Source organism: Gymnodraco acuticeps, unplaced genomic scaffold (genome assembly GCF_902827175.1).
Source record: "Gymnodraco acuticeps unplaced genomic scaffold, fGymAcu1.1, whole genome shotgun sequence".
In the NCBI taxonomy this organism is placed as follows: Eukaryota; Metazoa; Chordata; class Actinopteri; order Perciformes; family Bathydraconidae; genus Gymnodraco; species Gymnodraco acuticeps.
In genome coordinates this window covers 1892138-1914375 of record NW_022989949.1, presented here as the reverse complement: position 1 = coordinate 1914375, position 22238 = coordinate 1892138, and the positions used below count along the sequence as shown (strand labels likewise).

The following is a 22238-nucleotide window of genomic DNA, read 5'->3' as shown; positions in this document are numbered from 1 at the left end:
TACATTATAATAATATTAATAATGACAATAAAGAAAAAAAGATATGAATAATAAAAAGAGAGAGAAAGATATCAAGACAACAAGGAGAAAAAGGAAAGGAAAACAGTCAGCTGATTTTGGTTGAAATGCTCACAACTAGACCAAATGAAAGCAAAATCAAACACCCCCAGCTTCCTCTCCACCATGTGGATGTCGGTGCCCTCTGAACTCGCTCCTCCAGCTCGTGAAAACAAACCAGCGGAGGTGCGTGTGTCCAGCTGTATTCAACCTCGCCCGTGTTTTGCTTCCAGGTCGCCGCGGGGTCACGCTGGGTAAGCCCGACATCAAGGTGGAGACGATCAACAAGGAGACCCACAGCCTGGAGGAGGACTCCGGCAGCGTGTCCACGGCTTCGCGCATGGTCAAGGCCATGTACTCGGTGAGCGGCAGCGGGATATGTTTACACAGCCTGTAGTCGTAGAAAAAGAAAAACTCACATTAACTCAGTGACCTCTCCCTACACCACACTGTACATTTTGTAAAAACTCAAATCTTGTGTTTTCCCTCTCCTTTTAACACTGTTAATCCCATTTTCTCTTTTCTTGTCATACTCTGTTCCCTCTTCTGTTTCGTTACGGCACCTTCTCTCTTCCTTTTTCTTTTTTCTTTTGTTTTGTTGTTTGACGGTTTAGTTTCTCCCCTCTGTGTCCTTCTCTCCTTCCAATCAGCCCTTTAAAGATGACATAGAGCTCAAGTCTGACCTCCGCAGCGACACCCTGGAAACCCGCCAGGAATATGACCTTAAGGTGAGCTCATTAAACACTCGTTTATATCAAATCAGCAAGCGGATTGACTGCACAATCCAAACAAACTGTACATGTATACTAAAACACTCCAAATACAGAGAAGAGTTACGCCACAAGTGAGGAAAGCAAGTAGAAAAACACAGATGTGTTCAATAACTTAAGGTTAACTTAACTTAATGAGGTTATGCAGAGTTCATTCTAATGATACCTGAATGGGCTGTAAATATCCCAATCATCACTGACATGGTGACTTTATCTAATGAAGTACAGTGTTTCCTTTTCCGTGCAGTTTAACTAATAAAGTTTGCAATGTTCTAAAAGTTGAAAATCCGCTAAATATAATGATTTTTAAATATCACGTTTGTCCTCTAGAGGGTGCAAATGGGCATTTTAAGTAGCCAGAAGCAGACAAAGAAAGGGATTTAAAAACAAAGCTTCATTCTGGATCAGATTAGGATCAATTTATCTTAACTGGATAACAAACTGGTACTAGTAACTAATTTTGTAACCATTATATACTTTCACATTTGAGATACAGTATATCCAGTAGAAAGTTCTCTTCATACAGGTTTGTATTCACAGTTTAGTTTAGTATCTTATTAGAGACATATATATCAATAGAAACTGTCATTAGCATTACATGATTTCAGTAACTGTTCCCCCTTCATGAAACTGTCATGGAGTAACTACTACCCTCTATACATCCTCTATATATGGATAAAAGCATAACAAAGTGGCCGCCTTTTATCTAACGGTTGGTGGCCAGCAAATAACAATGTATTACATAGGACTACAAAAACAAGACTACAGTCCAGTTAAAACAATTTCAACATCAGTACAAAATCCCCTCAGCTGACCTTTAAACTAAGTGTTAGTATTATACTCAATATCTGTGGGAATATTAGAGTAGGATATTTCAAACTAAAACTGCCGGCGCTCCTTAAGCGCTCCCTCTCTCTGTCCAGCTGTGATGCAACTAGCTTTACTGATTTCTGAGAAACGTAAGATATGTGATGAAAAACAATCCGCCTGTGTACCTGGCATCAATCATTCATACTTTTTGACACTGTGAGGCTGGTCTAGGTGACTAATGTATTTTCACGTTTACCGCTGCCAAAATGTTCTGCTGAAACCCGCCCCCCCCTCCCCATGAATATTTTGTGAGGGCAAACCCCTCTAGCTGGAGCGCTGCCTGGGATCATCACTCTGAAGAAACACAGACATGAATCCACCCCAGGAGATGGTTAGATCACCTCGACAACAGCCTCAGCAGCCAGACTGTTTTTTTACCCCCCCCCCCCTCCCCACACAAGCACCAGAGCAGTGAAACAAAGTCAGGGGGAGGAGCTGGCGCATGACAGACAATGAGATGGCAGAATTATGTCAGAACTAATAGTGGAGAAACATGAAGTGGGTGTAGAGAGCAGGGAGAGCATCCTTCAGACAATCAAAAGGATTAACGTCCATGTTAACCTTCTTCTAAAAGTGAGATAGATCTACTCTAAAGTTGAAATCATTTGAGAGACATCTGTTAGTTTTTGTGGATTACTCCTGTTTGCTGAGGAATTTAATGTCAGTAGAATTTTGGAGGACTCCAGACTGTATCTTGATTTGCATTCATTTTTCAAAAAGAGTCACAAAAAGACAGCTATGACCTCCAAGATCATTTCTCCTTGGGGATCTGGAGGAACAGAACATTTTTATTAGAGACCTTTGACCCTAACAATCTGTACACTGGCGTATAGAATAATTATGTAAGGGATAATGTGCAGCAAGCATGTTATTTTTACAAAATGAACCCCTTTAATGTACATAATGCCACTTATAACACAGCTAAACTTACTAATACAGTTGACATTTCACAGGTAATGATTTCAAATAAATTTGAATGCTACTGTTCAAGAATTAAGTCGATAACAAGCACCGTGGAATGTTGTTATTGATCAATCAAAATCAAGCAACAACAAAGTTGTGTAATATATAAATGTTTATAATTTTAGTTTGTAGGTTTTTATAATAATAATGATTTTTCCGCTCATTATATATTTTGTAATACTAATTCTGCCTCCTATTTTTGCTTCAGGACCCCACCAATGGCTACTACAACGTGCGGGCCTCCACCCACGATGAAGGCCGCCCTGCCTCGCGCTCCACCCTGCACTATTCTGACTACCGCTCCCCCACAGGGACCCCAGGGGGTGCCGCCTCCATCAGCAGCAGTGCAGGAGGCTCAGGAGCCACGGCCAGCGGAGGGGGCCCCGGTCCCCCCGGCCCCCTCACCTCCCCTGGCCGCCCACAGGCTTGCTATGACCCCAGACCCCCCTCTAGACTCTCACACATCAGCTACGCCCAGTTCAACACCTTCACCCGCGCGGGCCAGATTCAGCAGCCCCAGCCGAACCCCCCCCCCATGGCCAGCGACTTCCCGGGAGAATGCAGCCTCCTGGACTCCACCTCCCAGCTGGCCTACGACAACTACGGATACCCGTCGCATTACCAGACCTACCGCATGGGTTTCGCCCCGTCCAGCCTGGCCCCTCTGGAGGCCTGCCCCTCCTACGAGATGTACGGGGTGGGGGCCGGGGTGGGACCTGGGGTGGGACCCGGGGTGGGACCCGGGGTGGGACCTGGGGTGGGACCTGGGGTTGGCAGCCCTGTTGTGGGCGTGGGTCCCCCGGGCCCTGCCCCCTCGGGATCAGAGCCTGGACTCGGAAAGTACGGCAGCTCCACCCGCTTCTCCTACACCTCCCAACAATCTGACTACTCCCACAGCCGGCACACACAGAGGATGCAGACTCACGTGTGAGACAGAGAACACCCTCACGGTCTGAGCAGAGCATGAGGACGCATCTTATAAATAGTGTCACACCTAAAAAACACGACAGACAATCATAGATTTACACGCACACATTTCACACAGAAACTGAAAAACATCACACACACCCACATGCACAGTCAGGAGACTGTGCCCATGAGACAGGGAGAGACGGGGAGAAAAAAAGACGAGTGGGAAAGTAGTTTAGTGAGACAGGGAAGGGAAATTCCACACAATTTTGAATTCCCTCTCTCCCAATGTGTTTGTATATCTGAGCTCTGAAAGAGCGGACGGCGCAAGTCACAATCAAGACTGAGAAAGAGAGCAAGAACCAGAGAGAGGACGAGAGATCACAGATCTATGGAGCCCTATAGCTTTTGCTCTGAACTGACTTTGTAAATGATGAGAGAGAACGTCTTTAGGCTAAACGGACTGTCAAATATGGAACACGCTGATTGGGTAAAACCTCAACCAGTGGAAGTTATTTCTGGCCTCCATTTTTTATTTTGTTTTGCTGGTTGTCTTATTCAGTGATCATAGAGCACATACAGTATAAATATAGTATCCCAGAATGCCCTTTTGTACAGTGGTACATGCCATTATGCCCGTTAGGCGGCATGTGTTGGGGCTGGGGGGGGGGGGGGTTGGGAGGGTTGTCATCATTTTGCACTGCATCTACAGTATTCATGCTTAGACGTCCCTTATCTATATCTGTGTAATGTCTTCTTTTTATTTGCACACCAGACTAGAGCTTTGTATTCTATTTTTTAACATTACAGAATTATTTTTGTCAATGTAAAACATGTATTGTGTATGTACGGACCAAAAGTTTTGAGCGTGAGCCCACTTAAAGAAAACGGGCCGGTGATTCCACTGAGACAGGAAGAAGAGTTGTGTCAACAGCGGAGCCTGAATTCAGGACGTGTTTCACATCAGAAGGGTGTATCAGTGTATAAAGGAAACCCTAGTGCCAAGTGTTCATGTTGTTATTCACCTTAAACCATGTATATGCAGTAGAAGCTCCTTCTATTGGTGACTGTTGCTTTATAAACCAGGCTCGGGGCCTTGAGTCATTCTCAGACATTTTCGTAGGCTGGAGCCTTTTTCCTCTGAGCTCCTCACTACAAGCTCGGTGCAGACAGAGAGAAAAACACAGATGTTGGGTTTAGAACTGAGTGGCCTTATAGGGGAACATGTCGTACATTTCCATTTTAATCATTCCTCATCGTCTGTCTGCCAAAAAAACGGCCGGAGGAGAATGTGTAAGGAGAGGTTCAATGAAGGCTTGTCCACAATATTGACATGTAGTAGAGTATGACTGTGAGCAGGGTTGGAGTTATGTGGGAGCCAATGGGAGCTGAGCTCCCTTAAGGAGGGTCTGAGCTCCCACGGACGCAGTGAAATCATACATCTGTGGGAGTCGCTAATACATTACCAACAACCATTATTTTAAGTTTGTAGCAAGTAGAGGGCTGCTGCTGCGCGTGTGCGCACGCGTTAGTTTTAAAGACCCCCATAGAGCTCAGTTTATAACTCGAACCCTGACTGTGAGTGTGTGTGGGTGTGTGTGTGTGAGAGAGAGATCAAGAGGGAGTGTTTGGGCACTGGCAAGCACATCGATTTGTACAGTGTGTTTGTATAGATGTGTGAATGACGGCGTGTGTATGGGAAGCATACTGTAAACACGCAGCACACGACTCCAGTGCTATTGTATGCATGTCCGTGTGTATACAGTATGTGTGTGTGTGTGTGTGTGTGTGTGTGTGTGTGTGTGTGTGTGTGTGTGTGTGTGTGTGTGTGTGTGTGTGTGTGTGTGTGTGTGTGTGTGTGTGTGTGTGTGTGTGTGTGTGTGTGTGCTTCAGTATATGTCCATATCATTTCTCTCACAATCCTGTCACAGTACTTTTATACCTCTGGTAGGACTGTATCCTGTATTATTGTGTCTTTGAATTTAGAAAATCCAATGTTTATCTTATTGTACTGTTCTTCGTAGCAGAGACAACTGTTCAAAAGATGTACAACGAACGTTATCAAACTCTCATTTTTTAATTTCATTATCTTCAATATTTTTTAAAAATGGTATGTAATTATTTTTCCACAGTATTACATAAATAAAAGCACTGTTTTTTATAATAAAGCCGAGTTTTTTCATTTTTGGTCATTGGCTTTAAATGTACAGCTTCCATTGTTTGTGTAATAAGCATAAAAGCTCAAATATTTTAGGGGGAGTGGAGAACACAAATCTGGAGTGTATGCTTAGAAGCAGCAGTACAGACTTTATTAAAGAATAGTAAAGTTTAAAAATCTTACATTCTGCCTACCCTTTTCTTTATGACACATTTGTGGTATGGGCTACGAATAGCGATAAATAAAACGGGTTTCAGGAGGTTGGGGTCTTATAATAGTTGGGATTTGTTCTTTAATAAAGACAAATATATTGTGTGATAGATTTTACAAAGTAAACTGGAAACATGAATACGCTTCTCTTTCTTGAGTTGCTCTTAATGTTGATACACACAAATACAAATACAGCTGTAAGGACGATAAAGCTGAACAGAGCTTAAGATAAAGACTGCTATGTACTGTACATATATGAAAAGATAGATAGACATTGAGACAATAGATAGATGATAGATAGTTGGATAGATACTTTATGTATCCCTAGTTGGGAAATTGTTTTGTCACAGCAGCAGTGTGCAAGAATTATAAAATTTCTTAGAAATATAATTTAAAAAATAAACATTCTTTGCATTATATACATATTCATAGTAGAAACTACTATATTCAGAAGAATATTTAAGAATACAAACTATAAAATAATCAGGATAAATGAGAATACTCTCTTATATACCAATCTACTAAAGGGACAGAAACATAAATACAATAAAATGAAAACGTTGATAAAGCAGTTTGTCAGGCAGCAGTTCGTGCTATAAACCGATAGGTGGCAGACACACGTTTTTAACTGAATGCACCTTCTTAACTACAAAAGAAGAAACTCCTCTACGTCATTGGCCACGGCCAGTGTAGCACTAACAGCCAAAATGGCGGGCACGATGTTGAGGTCGCTTACTAAACTAGGACGTCCTTCAACAAAATTGATATTAAATAATAATTTGCTGAGCCCTGCCTGTACTGTCGTGCAGAACAGGTAAGATAACAAGAATACGAAACGTGACGTTTTGTGTGGGTTGCCGTTTTAGCTTGAGCGTTAGATAAATATTCATACTGACACACAGGCAAATGTTAGCATAACGCTTAAAAAACCGACCTGCAAAATAATTATAATCACCTGCAACAGTATGTAGTTTCTTTCTGAATGGAAAATGTATTTATCAATGCACGCAGAATGTAATTATCATACAAATATAGCAATGTCATCCTTTAAAGCGGCGTTTGTCTAAGGGTAAACTAGCTATTGTGCTATCTAGTTGCTAGCGTTACCTAAACTGTTACCTAAAGTTAGCTTAGCTTTCTGATTAGCTAATGTCACTCCGTGTTTATCGTTGTTTTGCAGCTTTAATGCTGTATGTAAAGTCAACGTATAGGTGGTTATGAGGCTCCCAAAATAGTGTTACCTGCATTACATTCTAGCTATATGTAAGACCTTTGAAACTAATGGTAAACATGTGAAGAAGCCTGATTCCGACCCATCGCTATTATCAGAATCAGTCGTATATCTCACTTTAGGCTTAGAGGTCTCTACAATGTGTTTTTGTTCCTAGCATGTAATGTGTTGATTAGATTATGTAGCAGTGGCACCAATGTCAAGCAGACTTCAACAGGAAAGCTTGTTATTGGCGTAATCTGATACCGAGGGAGTTCTACAGATGCTTTAGGAGTTAAAGTATATTGTTACAACGTGTTAATGTAGTCATGTATTGATGTTGCAGTAATTAACAATAAGTCTGATCTGCCTGTGTCTCTCATCGGCCACTGTCATTAATGGCGATTCAATAGCCTGAAAATGTGGTACATACTTGGGGTTAAAATGCTGTTTTTGTCTTTAATTGTCTGCCTAAACAATGAAGAAAAATACCGTACCTCATGTTCAATGTTTTTACAGGCAGAAACAATGGCAGCCAGATGTGGAGTATACCGAGCAATTTGCTGGGGCGGTGATGTACCCCACTGCTGTTAACGAGAAATGGGTCCCACCACCATGGAATGGTACTGTCATCTCACTCACACACACACACACACACACACACACACACACACACACACACACACAGTCTCACATTTAGGGCTATATGTTACAGAATGACTGTGACCCACTTTATTTGTTTATTTTTTTCAATGAAAAGGCACATTTTGTATTGGTAAGACTGTGTGGAAGCTAACAACATTGACACTATATTTATAAAAAAACAAGTATTATACTTTAACCTATTTCCATTATTTTCCATGGTGTTGTCAGTCCACCAACCCTTTTAAAGACATGTCTTCAGTGTCACAAAACTGTTTACATGTACACAGAGCACTGGATTTTAACACATTGGGCAGCTACATACCTACATAAAGTAATAAAATAATACAAATTGTTCCTACATAGGCAATAGATGATTTATTGAACTGTTTATGTTGTCTATCGGTTGCTTTCTTAGTTATTTGTATTAGAAAGCATATCCTAAAGCAATACTAATTGTTCTGCTCTCCATGAACTCAATTGGCTAACCTTCCCTGTATGTTTTTTGCTCCTTGCAGACAAAGATCCTGATGCAGTGAAGGATGTGTCTAACCTGACCATCAACTTTGGCCCCCAGCATCCTGCAGCTCACGGCGTGCTGCGTCTAGTCCTGGAGCTCAGCGGAGAGTCCGTCAAGAAGTGTGACCCCCACATAGGCCTGCTTCACCGTGGCACAGAGAAGCTCATTGAGTACAAGACCTACCTGCAGGTACTCAACCACTGATGATATCTGTAATTAGTTTTTACCCTTATAAACGTCTAAGGTAGTGGGTTGAAGAGCACATTTAGTATGTTGGATGTTGATCTGTGCTATTTGGTTTTTAGCCAGTCTAAGGACAGAACATTGCATCAGAACCCATTGCAAAAATGATGTTTTTTTGCAATGTACACGACCACATCCTCTGGAGATTGAGTTGTGTTTACTTGGTAAAACGTAGCTGGTGCCCGAGCAAAGGAACACCCCCTCACTTTAAAAGGAAAATATTCAACTTCTCACCTCAACAGTCTTGATTAACAGACCTTTCTCATGTGTCATTTGTCCCGCAATTGTTTTAGAATTCCCTTAACCGAAGCGCTTCTTCTTTTTTGACCACAGGCTCTGCCCTACTTTGACCGCCTGGACTATGTTTCCATGATGTGTAACGAGGAGGCCTACTCTCTGGCTGTGGAGAAGCTGCTCAACATCCAGGCCCCCCCCCGTGCACAGTGGATCAGAGGTTCGGACTGGCAGTGTCTGCTGATTCTGCAAAGGCTATAGATTTGAAATCAAATAATTGAAGGCCTAAAAATACCGTGAATATATATTTTTAGTGGACCTATTTTTTCCATTTATAACAGGCTGTTGAATTAGACGTTAAATGTTATAGTGCTATAACTGAAATTCAGAATAAACAAATACTACTGATTTGAAAGGGATTCTGCTTTCGACAGATATAATGCATTAGAATTACACAAACACCAATTATTGTTAATTAATAATCCTAACCCCCGGTGTTCCTACAATCTTGTATCTGTCAGTTGCGGTCAATGGTCATAGTTCTACATCCAATGATAATGGTTAATAGAATATTCAAATGTTTACAGGGTTACATTTTAAAAGCATTTTTCTGTCCAAAACCTAAAGAGAGAAGAACTATATTGCAAATCTTCTCACTTGATCGGCTAGGAACACGTGAAATGTTGTTACATTTGTTTGACAAATGACTTAAAATCAATAATTGATTTAAAATTTTTTTTTAAATGACCTATTTATTTCTTGTCAATAGTCCTAAATGGTTTGTTGTGTTTTTGTTTTGCAGTTCTGTACGGAGAGCTGACCCGCATCCTGAACCACATCATGGCCATCACTACGCACGCCCTTGACATTGGTGCCATGACCCCCTTCTTCTGGTTGTTCGAGGAGCGAGAGAAGGTCAGAAACATTGTTTATTCTGTATTGCACTTGCTTGCAACATTCTTAAAAAATCAATACCATTTGGCAAGTGAGACTAGGGATGGGTACCGAGCCCCGGTATTAAACGGCCCCGGGGCTGAATTGTTAAAGACCGTGGTACCGTTAAGCTCCGACGTTAGCGGCCTTTTTATCGGTACTGGAGACATGCAAAAAACATGTCATATGTATTATTGCTACACAAACATTATATTGCAGTTTTAGTGTCGCCAAAAAGACTGCAAAATGCATCCATGATTATTTTTAGTGTTTTCGATCTCTCTCTCCCGCCTGCTTGCGAGGGGGCGGGGCAGTTTACACACACACAACACACACACACATGGAGGAGATGGCGGAGAGAACGCGCTCCGAGGTGTGGTTAAACTTTACCCGGCTCGTTGCCAAAAGTGCAATAAGAGTTTATCATGTAAGGGCGATAACACGAGCAATTTGTTTAAACATTTAGCAAAAGTGCTCCACATTCAGACGGAGGAATGCACCGGGTTCGACTGTCTTTCTAGCAGCTCTGTAGCCCCATCCACGAGTAACGTTTCCACGTCAGGTGTTATGTATGCTAGCAGCAACACACGGAGTTAACTACATTATACAAACATGGGTTAATGATTAGAGGTAACAGAGTTATTTATTTTGTTAAAGTTTCAGCTATTCTGTTTACAGTCTGTCATCAGATTATTTACGATTTGTTAAAACATTGTTGTTTCTTTTGATGTGAAATAGCCTATTATGTATTTAATTTAAATAAAAAGCAATGTTAGTTTTGTTCACAATTTGTTTAGTTAGTTTACCTTGTTTTTTTTCTCCAAAAGAACCGATAAGAGTACCGTTAAAAGACCGGACCGATAAGCGGTATCGATAAAAGTAGTAGTACCGTTAAAACCTTAACGATACCCATCCCCACGTGAGACACGCATTACCATAAAGTTCCTCAAAAGAAGAAATCAAGTTACTGAAAAACATTCAAGTTGGAGTAAACGGAACATCTGTGACCCATAGAAGTGACTATAGTTTCATATTCACGGAAAATCAAGCTAATTGTAAATAAATGTGGATGCCCCTTTTCACTCTCACTGTGATCTTTGTTTCCTCCCAGATGTTTGAGTTTTATGAGCGAGTGTCTGGAGCCAGAATGCACGCTGCATACATCAGACCTGGCGGTGTGCATCAGGTAAAATAACTCATTTTAAACAACACAATTAAGCTATCTCTTAGTGAGAATTGTGTACGTAAGATTTATCAATTATTTTACCTGTAGACCACTTTATCAGATCATGATCAGTGTTAATGATCTTATGTGTTTCAGGATATGCCCGTTGGCCTGATGGACGACATCTATGAGTGGTGCAAGAACTTCTCCATTAGAATCGATGAAGTAGAAGAGGTGACTTCTTCTATATGTTTTGATCTTTACACGATAATGATGTGGTGAAAATCTATCATTAAATACTCAAATTTGTTTTCTTCTTGCCAGATGTTGACCAACAATCGTATCTGGAAGAAGCGTACCGTGGACATCGGGGTGGTGACGGCAGAGGAAGCCCTCAACTACGGCTTCAGGTAAACCACCTATTCCCTTTCAATTTCCTTTTATGAAATGCACACACATTTTTAGTTGGTATGATATTTCTACCCTGATATTTAACACCTCTCTTCTCACCCCCCCCCCCCCCCCCCCCAGTGGAGTGATGCTGCGCGGGTCAGGCATCAAGTGGGACCTGAGGAAATCTCAGCCTTACGACAAGTACGACGAGGTGGAGTTCGACATCCCCATCGGAAGCAACGGAGACTGCTATGACAGGTGAAAGACTTCTATTGGCTAGCGCTCCAACACATTGTACGTGATAGGCCATGGGGCGGGACCTCTGAACAGTTGACCAATCACAACAGAGCTAGCCAGCTAACCAATCAGAGCAGACTGGGCTCTGGTTTCAGACAGAGGGTGAAAAGAGGTGCTGCAGCACAGTAGGGCTGCACGATTTTGGGAAAAAAATCTAATTGCGATTTTTCTGACAAATATTGCAATTGCGATATTTGTTTTTAAGCGACCCAACGGAAGTTTATTGTAAAATGCGGCCATAACTCCGGCTAGGAAGGTCGCATCAACGTGCTTCCGTCTCCAGCACCCCCGCAGCCCGAGCTACGAGTGAAATAACTAAACTTACATGAAACTTCCGTTGGGTTGCTTTAAAGTCAAGCTTCAGTTTAAGATTCACCCTGTAATAGAAACATGTGATGGAGCATTACTAACCTGACTCAGATGGTTTGTTTCACCAAACCATCGAGGAGAGCTCCATTGGAAGCCATTTGGAAAGGGCAGGCACTTTCAAAGATACTTGGCAGGTGATTGGATCAATCTGTCTATCACTTTCTATAATGGGCCACTTCTGATTGATTAACAATGGCTGGTACATGTGGAGCACAGCACTTCTGATTGGTGTGGTTGACTGACACACAAGAAGAAAGAAGAAAGAAATTGTTAAAAAAACAAAAACAAAAAAAGTTTTAAAAAATCGCAGGCTTTGCGATTTAATAATCGCATCATTACAAATCGCGATTTCGATTTAAAATCGATTAATCGTTCAGCCCTACAGCACAGGCAGAAAAATGAAGAGCTTTTTGAACATTAAAGCATGGAGACATGTCAAAATTAGCATTATAGGGCCCCTTTAATCTACAAATAAACACTCGTGTGAAAAGGAAGATATTTGTCCGACATAAGAGTTGCGATGATATGTCATAGCTATTTTATTAAAGCTGCTTCGATCCAACATGTACAATTCTGCCGCAAGTATGTCATATTGAACATTGAATTCTGGCACCCTGTCCATCAGAAAGTATTTTATGGCTTTCCCCGGACACCATATGTAAATAAGTCATGGTTTTTCTGCAGATAAAGCTGAATGTTACTGGTTAAGCATTTCCATTGATGCAGCACAGGCAGTGCCTTCTGTCCTGTTTAGTTCTCTTATCACAGATATTGAGAAATGACTGAGTTGAGCTGTTGGGAGCAAATGATGAGAAATAACGATGTCTATTTGTGTGATCAACTCCTCCCCAATTTACAGAATGACTTGAAGTTGATCATAATCTGTGGATGATTTCCTGACTTGTGTTATCAGAGGTAGTAGCTGACTGTTTTATCTGCGTGGTCCAGGTATTTGTGCAGGATGGAGGAGATGAGGCAGTCGCTGTGCATCGTGCTGCAGGCTCTCAACAAGATGCCAGAAGGAGAGATTAAGGTGGACGATGCCAAGGTGGCCCCACCCAAGAGGTCTGAGATGAAGGTGAGCTGGAGTGGGGATACCTTAACCCCCCCCCCCCCCCCCCCCCCCCGCACAATATCATTTTCCATTCCATCCTATAAGCTGGTTTGATTACGCAAATGTAAAAAACGTTTTTCCTGCTTGGACTTTCCCCTTATCTCTTCTATGTGTTTGTTAAATGTCAGTTGTGTTATCTTCACACTGTCATCGTTACAGAGTTAGCCACTTCTATAAATAAAAAGCACCTTAATTTGGCCGCCCTTAAAGGGATAGTGGAAATCCGCGAATTTTGGGTTTGACTTATGTATTTTTATTAAAAATAAGCATAATAAACAATTTTTTTTTATTTCATGCGCCTAGTTTCATTTTATTTTCAATTTTACTGCGCCCTCTCAATGAAACGAAATACTTCGGGAATCTTCGGGTGATGACGAGAGCATAGGAAGACGGGCACAAACAATGGCGGACATTCAATAGCATTTGCATGTGAATAGCCGACCTTTATTATGGTGAATAGATGTGTCAATACTTTATACCGAGTATATTGCCATAAATATGATGATTGATTATCAGTAAAAAATTCTACGTGACACAACGACATTGGATTAACCTTGAGATGCGTTTTTATTCCGTTGAACACAACTTTTGATCACAAATCAAAAAAGGTAAGACGTAATTATTGTAATATTTTTGGAACCGGATGTTGTTTACTTTCTCTTTTCTGGCTGATAGCTCCAGGAATTCGAGGTCTTACAGTGATGACATTACATGTGTGGAATCTGTGGAGTCTCAGCTTTAAATCGTATATCTTGTTTGTGCAGTTAAGATAGCAATAAGGGCATTTCTACCGTGTGTTGTGTGTAAAAAAGCGTTAGCATTAGTTAGCATTGTTTCGCTCAATGCTAATTCAAAGGCTTGGTATTACTCTTGTGTTTTTTCTAGCTAACAATTGTTCTTATTGTCAGTTAGCGGAGTTTCTTACCTTTAAAAGGGTATGAAACATTAATAGTTTCATAAATGTTAAGAAGCCCTGAGACATGTGAGAGAAAAAAAACTGTGGGAGGGGTCCACTGGGGGGACCTTCGGGCTTAACTGGTTAACAATGATTAATATTTGTAAAGGCTACAGGTGATCTTAAGATGCGTGAGCTATGCTTAGGGACCTACCAGTCAAGATTATTTGTGCGTAGGGGTGCATCATCTGGCGCCTGGTCCTGGTCATCCTCGCCATTGCCCATGCCGTGAACCATCACCTCGGGCTCGGGCTCGAACAAATAAGGACGTAATGGTCCATCGTCTGGCTCAATATTGTCACCATCGTCGCTTACTGAACCGGATTCAGATTCAGTTCCTAAAACGACATTTTCGTAGGAAAGCCGAGAGGATGTTTCTGACTCGCTATTATCACTGGATATCTCGTACAATCCTTCTTCTTTGTCTGGTATATTTGCCCTTCCACGTTCATTCTGCATAGACGCCATAGTTTGTTATCGTATCGTCTTCCTAAGTTTTCGTCACTTCCGGTTTGGCTGAGTCGAACATTTCGTTTCTAAAAAACTTCGGGGAAGCTGCAATAAAGTGCTTCTAACATGCGTAAGGCAATTATTATATTTTTTTAATCAGGTGTGATTGTTTTGGTACGTAATTATGCTTGTATATAAGTTAAAACGAAACTATTTGAGGTTCCATTTCCACTATCCCTTTAAGTTCTGAGATCACTTCCTGTAATGTTTGTGTGCATGTGCTCTTTGTCCTAGAATTCCATGGAGTCTCTGATCCACCACTTTAAACTGTACACAGAGGGCTACCAGGTCCCTCCAGGCGCCACATACACAGCTGTGGAGGCCCCCAAGGTGAGAGACCCCATAAATGTATATGTGTATAAAACCACATTTTCGTATTTTGACTGCTGTATAAATGCATCTGTAAATGCCCTAATCGAGCAAATCGATGTTAACCTTAAAAGGGTAGCACTCTGAAGGTCCGTACTGACTCGCTTCTTTGAGTCTTAATTAATTGTGAAGCCCTTGACGGCCCTAAGGGATATGCTTACTACAGTGTGTGTGTGTGTGTGTGTGTGTGTGTGTGTGTGTGTGTGTGTGTGTTGCAGGGGGAGTTTGGTGTTTATTTGGTTTCAGACGGCTCCAGCAGACCCTACCGCTGCAAGATCAAAGCTCCCGGATTCGCTCACTTGGTACGCACTCAAAACTTCACAAGACACCGTGAAATATTAACACACCGGGCATCAATTATTTAGCATGTTTAACAGCTTGTCCTTAAGGCTACTTTTAGCTCATTAAGTGGATTTTATAAAGTACTATAGAAGCTTTTTAAAAGCCCCCCCCCCCACTCTCTCCGTCCTTCCTGCTAATGTTTAACGCAGTCATTTTCATTTCGGTCTTCAAGGCTAAGATGTATTTTAAAGTTGCATAAACAAACTATTAGAGTAGTTAGTGCATTAACTCCAGGCTATAATCTTTTCAATGATGAATATTCAGTTTTCTAAGAGCTTCCCTGAATAGTAGTTATTCTGTTAATACTTCTTCTCTTCTCTAGGCTAGTCTGGATAAAATGGCCAAAGGACACATGTTGGCTGATGTGGTGGCCATTATTGGTAAGAAGCTCTCAACTCGATGCTATAAAAGAAAGTATTAGCTTTTGTATGAAGTTATACTGAGCCTTTTCTTTTTTTCTAACAGGTACACAGGACATCGTGTTTGGCGAAGTTGACCGTTAGCGTGCTGGTTCCCTAAAGATGAGGATTCTTTCTCCTCTTCACTCATCTGTTAGTCATGTTCTCTTCCTGTTCACTTGTTGCTGTAGTGAGGCTTTGAGAGGTGACTGCTAATAACCAGTGATGTACAAATACACTTAATAAATATTTTATGATTGGACAGCAAAGTAGTGTGTTGTACTTTTCTTTTGGTACGATTTATAATCTTTTAAACAACATTTTATTTTTCAAATTCTCCATTTCCGTGACTTAACTGAGAATCAACTATTAAGCATGACAGCAGAGACCCAACCTCGATGTTTGTCCTTCCTCTGGTTGGTGGTAAAAGGGGAGGGGTATGATGAGATCTAAGACAGATGGACTTATAGCTCCGACCACAACTTCCCCTGTTGGCTGTGAGGTACGCAACATTCGAATTTTCACCAGCACAGAGAAAAAGAAACCACCCACTAGTCATCGTGTTTACTGCGGCCACTGAAGGAGCCCAGTTGTCCGTGTCGAGCCTCTGGAAACATGGCCATGGGGGACAGGAGCCCGCTACTCGTTATCAGTCTGTGGATGTGTTTCGGGAGAGCCGGTGAGTTGTGACACCAAACTGGGATAGACTGAACTTAAAGATGTTCTATTGAATTCTCCGTTGGAGCTACAAACCCTAAAACTGAGCAGTGTGTGAACAGAAACTGGTTATTTAGGTAGCCAGTGTGAAGATAACCCAGTTTTGATGTTTTTGCTGTACACCACAATTAGTTTGTACATTGATGTTGGCAGGTGTTCATTTAGAGCAGTGAGGTTTTTTTTGGCCTTTCTCTTCAGTGTAGGCAGTTCCTGAGGAAATGGAAATGGAAACCGGGCCTGTTGGTTCTGTTTCTTGTGGCAACATGGCGCTGAGGTGGACCACTTTTTAAACTACTTCATATGTTAACGCAGACCTCGGCACACCCTGCCTCTGCCCAAAAACTTCCCTTTTTTCTTTTTGTTCCTCAATTATTTTTAAATTTTGCAACATATATTCAGTAATTATACATTAAAAAACACATTTTCAATATGCACAACTTAATCGGTTCAACAGCGGTGAAACGCAGATTTTTTTTTTAGAAATAATAGAAAATAAACCAAATGTACTGTTTTCAGCGCATGTGAGACATACCTATGTAGCCCTTAAATGGCTGTTCACATTTTTTGGTGGAATAGGCAAGATGACGTTAAAGTGTGGTAAATAGAGTAGCGCTGAAGCACTCAAACATTTATTATGAAAAAATATTAAAGTACTTGTTTTGGTTCCCACTCCTCAAATTTGTGGATTTAATATTTTACTTTTAACTAATTTAGGGATTTTGTACTGTGTTCAGATTGACAGAAGCAATTCCAAGACAGCTTTTTTCTGGCGTTTTACAGACCATTATTTATTGAATTTTTTTATTTTAGCTTTAATTTCAAACCACAGCTGACTACTAGAATTTCAAAAAAGAGAGCTCTCACTATCAAATCATGTTTCCTCTATCCACTAAAATACCTTCGTAACAACACATAGAACTGCACATTCAATAAATCCCAATTTTAAAAAAAATGTATTTAAAATTAAGCTACAGCCGAGTGTCGTGAGAGTCGTGAGAAACAGAAGTTCTCATCTTTGAAACTGCGCTGAGATCTGCTTGTATGATATGAGTGGCGGTTAAAGTGTTCGGACACTGAATTTTGAGTCACTCTTTATTATCAGTCCATTGGTTATTTTAGGGGGCTTATACAGGGTTGGCTGTTTCCTTATAGCTGTAGTACACGCGAGTTGCGGAAACCGAAAGAGATGCTGATGGAGGCTAGATAATACCCCACACATCAAATGTCCAATAATACCAGTCGATATCATGCGATTCTCTGAAAAGAGAACATGATTTGGAAGTGGTGAAAAACCATCATGTGATCACAGATTGACATGATTTACAGATATACATGTAATTAATTCAAACAAGAAATACCCCACTTAATATGTGCCATAAAAGCCATTAAAAGGTAAATACAAAATGACCTTGAACTGTGATTCATAAAAGGTCCATACAAGTTATACATTAATCCATAAATGTGCCAAATATCAGTGTCTTTTTGAGAGTTTTTATTATATTTCATGTGTCTCTTCATACTTACAAATCTAACTAACATCTTAACAATTGTTCATTGGGAGGATCATTTAATAACTTTTATGATATTTTCCAAATGGTCTTAAACATCATTAAGAAAACAAGAAGAAGGGATCACCAGCCTTTGTTATTCATATTTACAAAACCCAATTCAGAAGGAGAGGAACTAACGACATAGTCCAACAGAAATCCACAGTCCCTAATAATTTCCTTCAAAGTTACAGTCTTATACAATCAAGCGGTTTTATCACTTGATGTTTTTATTCAATACCTGCAAACCCAAGGCCAACATATTCAAGAAGATCGCTGTATGTATTCAGAAACACCAAAGAATCCATGACCCTATGTCACTGCTTTGGAAGGACTTTGCTTGTAATATCTGCAGCGAATTCTTCCGTGATCGAAGGATAAAGAAAAGACGTGTGTAAGAAGTAGACGCCTTTAAAAGCTGACTTCCCGTCGTCTTTAGTAAAAGCACTTATGCAGGTACAATTTCCAGACTCAATATTACACACTGCAGAAGGAGAAGCGGTTGTTGTTCATTACAGCTTAAAATGATATGCTTCTGATGTGTTGCAAACAGATAACATAACCCACCCTTTTTATTATTACATTTCCTTGATGAGTTGATTAACTGAAACTCAAACGCTACTTTTACTGGGGACTCGCAGAAGTGTTTTATTTCCGCTATTGTTTGCATGGCTGTAACTATCTCACCCTGTACTGAAAAAACTAAAACGTTTAATTAAATATATTACGTCAAAGAATTTCACATAACTGTATTAGGTTAGTTGAAAGCGTTAATATCAAGTTTAAATAGGTTCAACTTAATATTATTGCTTTCAACTAACCTAATACAGTTATGTGAAATTTCACGTCAACGTTTCAGTTTTTCAGTGTGGACTGTAGACATGTCATGTTTTCACCATTTTGATTTCACCATCTCAGATTGTGACGTCACGGTTACTCAATATGCCGTTTTGTAAATGAGAATCTCTTCACAGGAGAACCAACATGACAGTAAATAATAATGCAATAGTTAAGCTAATGTTTTGGAGGAAGTACTTGATGATGATGGTGTTTTTCTAATTATTTTGTATAGTAACATATGGGGAAGGGATATGAATTAATATAAGTAACTATCTTTGTTTCCTCAGCTGCCTTCACAGAACCATACGTGTGTTACGTGCTGGATGGCATCCTGTTTTTGTACGGCATTATCCTGACGGCGCTCTACTGCAGAATCAAGGTTTGAATGATACACACTTGCCTTTACACACACATTTAAACTGTATCAGTGGCGGTTCTAGACTTATTTCACTGGGGGGGCCAGGATGGGGCCAATACCTTTAATGAGAGGGGCGCCTTTAATGGAGGAAGAAGGAGATTTTAAGTCAGAGCACATGTAAAAAAAAAAAAAAAATACCATTATTGATGTTTGATTTAGTAACAGAGTACCTGTCAATGACTTACTAGAATTTTTATTTTTTATTTTGTTGTTACTTTGTCCCAAGATACCGGACATTAAAAGAAGTTTGGGGTAATAAATACATGATTTATTCAGCCAAACTCTGTTTTTAGCTTATTTGTTAATATTAGTTTTAGTCACAACATTTAGTCAGTAACTCAGTTTCAACTCATTGAAATGATATATCCCAGGTTACAGCACAGTAACTTAGTGTTGTACATGAATTGTATTATAGAAGATTTATTCTTTTGGAGGGGGGCCACAAGGGGGCCTAAGCTCTGTGTAACTAGCCACTAGAACCACCCATGCTGTACATCAGATGTATTTAATATGGAAGAACAGATGATATTTTGAACTGAATGACTTGCTTTTTAAGTAATCCGATACATTATGGATATAACATAGGGTCTCATCAGCATGCTTCACATTCAGAAAGGGAGAACCAGTATCAATCACATTTAGAATACAGAATATATGCTGATGTAGTGGCAAACAACACTTCTATTTGTTTATTGTGGCAGATGAATGTTTTGCTATACCGAAATAAGACTTCTTTGCTTTCGACACCTTTCGATACCAAGAGAGTACAATTTAGCGCGACTAAACAACTGTTAATGGACGGTGAAACTACAGTGTGACATGTCTCTCACTAATGTAACTCTATCTATAAAGGTCAACAATGCGAGGCTGGCTAAAGCTAAGATCGGCAAGCCGGCCAAGAAGGTAAAAATACACACACACGCACGCTGTACATGTGTGATTGAAATAGATGACTCATCGTCTGAAATAAATGTTCAGAACACAATTAACCACAGCACTTACTGGAGTTTCAGTGAACAACTAGACACAGAGCTTCTGTGGAGGCAAAAATAAACGTAACTGGTCACGTCTAACTTCAGTCGGCAAACAGCGATAGGAAACACACCTCTATGGTTTTTTCTGCGGCCCCACACTTGCAGCTGTGTGCGGCCAGATAAGCTCTGCACCAGCGGCTAAATTGCTTTAATAGAAACATCTATGTTTTATAGTCATGTTCCTGTATGTGAAACTAAATTGCTAAGCATGCAGAGATAGAGCTTTTCATACTCACACTCAACCCCATTGCATTATAGAAATACACTGGAGATACATTGCACACTTGGTACATTATATTGTACACAAACACATTCCTTTGTTTCATATTGTTTTTCATTGTGCCTAGTGTTGATAGCATACACTGTATAGGTTTTACAGTTTAGGCTGGTGTTTTTGCAATGCCTGATAACATGCTGCTGAAAAGAGCGTGCTACCTGCTGCTTGACTGCTTTACTTATTTAAGTGTATTATTCCCTATTACCAACCACAAACCTGCCTCGACACACACACACACACACACACACACACACACACACACTCTGAAGTGTACAGATCTGGTGTGTGTAGCTTGTTCTTCCTCTTTACAAAGATGTGTAACGAGACGTTTATGTAGTCGTGGCCAAAGAAAGACACAATATGTCTAATATTGCTGTTTTCCCTCCCTGACAGAGTACTGATGAGAGCCTCTACTCGGTACGTTGTGATTCTGTGATGATGTAAAGTAAATGAGGGATTGCTGAATCCCTAAAAAATACTTTGATACTATATTTATATTTATATGTACCCACTCTTTTTTCCCTTCCAGGGGTTGACTCCCCACGCCGCGGACACGTATGAGACTATTGGGCAGAAGAAGTGATTCAATAAGCGAGAGACAGATGCCATTCTTCTACATCTTTTATATATATTTAAACTTAGCATATCTAACCCTGCTTTTATTTTTGAGAGAATGAGAGAATGCGTGCAGTGTTCATTTCCCTTTTGCTATTTTCTTTCTAATGTTATTACAAAGGACGACAGGGAAGTTCAGCTGAAGATGGGAAACTGTTTTCGCCTGTTTTCTTTCTTGCACATTCTTGCATTTTTAAACTGTTATGCTTCCGACACATTATGTACAAAAACTCAAATTAAATGAATGTTACATTTTGTCTTTAAACTGTCCAACGATCTATCGCTTTGAGGCCATCGGTAAGGCATCTTATGTAGGAGAGCCAAACACAAGATGGTGTGAGTGAATACATTTAAAGCCATTTTCAAGCCTGAGATACTGAGCAGTGTTACCTGTACGCCACAGGATGGCAGTGACACACACACACACACACACACACACACACACACACACACACACACACACACACACACACACACACACACACACACACTGTTTTGTATGTAAAGTGCTGCCTATAGGATGCATAGAGCTCTTGTACGAATAAAATCAATGTGAACTTGCTCATTACATAATGTTGTCTCTCTTTGAATTACAGTTGATAATTAGGGGGACCCTGTCTCCTAGATATTACGTTTTGAAGGGAGTGGTAAACCTCCAGTCGTCATAAGGTAAACAACCACAAACAGAAATGAAAATGATCATTTTCTCACTGTGGTTTGGCAACGTACAGTTTGTATGAGGCTGCGAAAGATTTATGTCTGAAAAGCCATTTAGTTAGATTTAAAAAAAATAGGTGTCCGAAGTGTTGTGGTCATGTGGGGTAAACAATGCAGGGAAAACCATATACAAAGTAGGTATGTCCTGCTTATTCCTGTTTTTCAGATTATGGAATTATTTTCTGGGGTGTTGACTGGGTTTATATCCCTTTTAAAAATGAATGGCTTAATTTGTTTTTCTCCTTTGGGAGGAGGCAGCTTTTGTCTTGGTGTCAGCCTTGTATAAAATCCAGCCTTTAAACTGCCACTCCGTGTCTTCTTTCACCTGCCTGATCAGAGCAAGTAAAGACGAGAAAATAACTGTCATGTACAAACCGGATTGGTGAGTTCTGATGCGTGTGTGTGTGTGTGTGTGTGTGTGTGTGTGTGTGTGTGTGTGTGT

At 40.5% G+C, this 22238-nt stretch overlaps 3 protein-coding genes across 6 annotated transcripts in view; all 3 read left to right on the top strand.

Annotated features, from left to right (window-relative positions):
• kirrel1a (kirre like nephrin family adhesion molecule 1a) overlaps nt 1-5738 on the top strand; it is a 36301-nt gene extending 30563 nt beyond the window's left edge. For 2 of the 4 annotated variants that reach the window (XM_034210565.1, XM_034210563.1), the window contains exons 13-15: nt 291-418; nt 708-785; nt 2869-5738. In XM_034210565.1, coding sequence (XP_034066456.1) covers nt 291-418; nt 708-785; nt 2869-3591 — 929 coding nt within the window. In that variant the 3' untranslated portion in view covers nt 3592-5738. Of the gene's footprint in view, nt 1-290; nt 419-671; nt 786-2868 lie in introns of all 4 variants that reach the window. The other 2 variants (XM_034210562.1, XM_034210561.1) reach the window with 1 other exon arrangement.
• An 867-nt stretch (nt 5739-6605) lies between these two features.
• ndufs2 (NADH:ubiquinone oxidoreductase core subunit S2) lies at nt 6606-15900 on the top strand. Its single transcript, XM_034210580.1, has 14 exons — nt 6606-6751; nt 7667-7770; nt 8308-8498; nt 8886-9006; nt 9589-9701; nt 10831-10905; nt 11041-11118; nt 11209-11294; nt 11416-11535; nt 12892-13021; nt 14757-14852; nt 15110-15193; nt 15556-15613; nt 15699-15900. Exons 1-14 carry the CDS (start codon nt 6645-6647, stop codon nt 15734-15736), a joined length of 1401 nt encoding a protein of 466 aa, XP_034066471.1. The 5' UTR covers nt 6606-6644; the 3' UTR covers nt 15737-15900.
• Nucleotides 15901-16106: 206 nt separating this feature from the next.
• Nucleotides 16107-21647, top strand: fcer1g (Fc fragment of IgE, high affinity I, receptor for; gamma polypeptide). The gene is made up of 5 exons (XM_034210581.1): nt 16107-16310; nt 19023-19114; nt 20006-20056; nt 20858-20881; nt 20994-21647. The coding sequence occupies exons 1-5, from the start codon at nt 16247-16249 to the stop codon at nt 21045-21047; spliced, it is 285 nt and encodes a 94-aa protein (XP_034066472.1). The 5' UTR covers nt 16107-16246; the 3' UTR covers nt 21048-21647.
• The last annotated feature ends 591 nt before the right edge of the window (nt 21648-22238 follow it).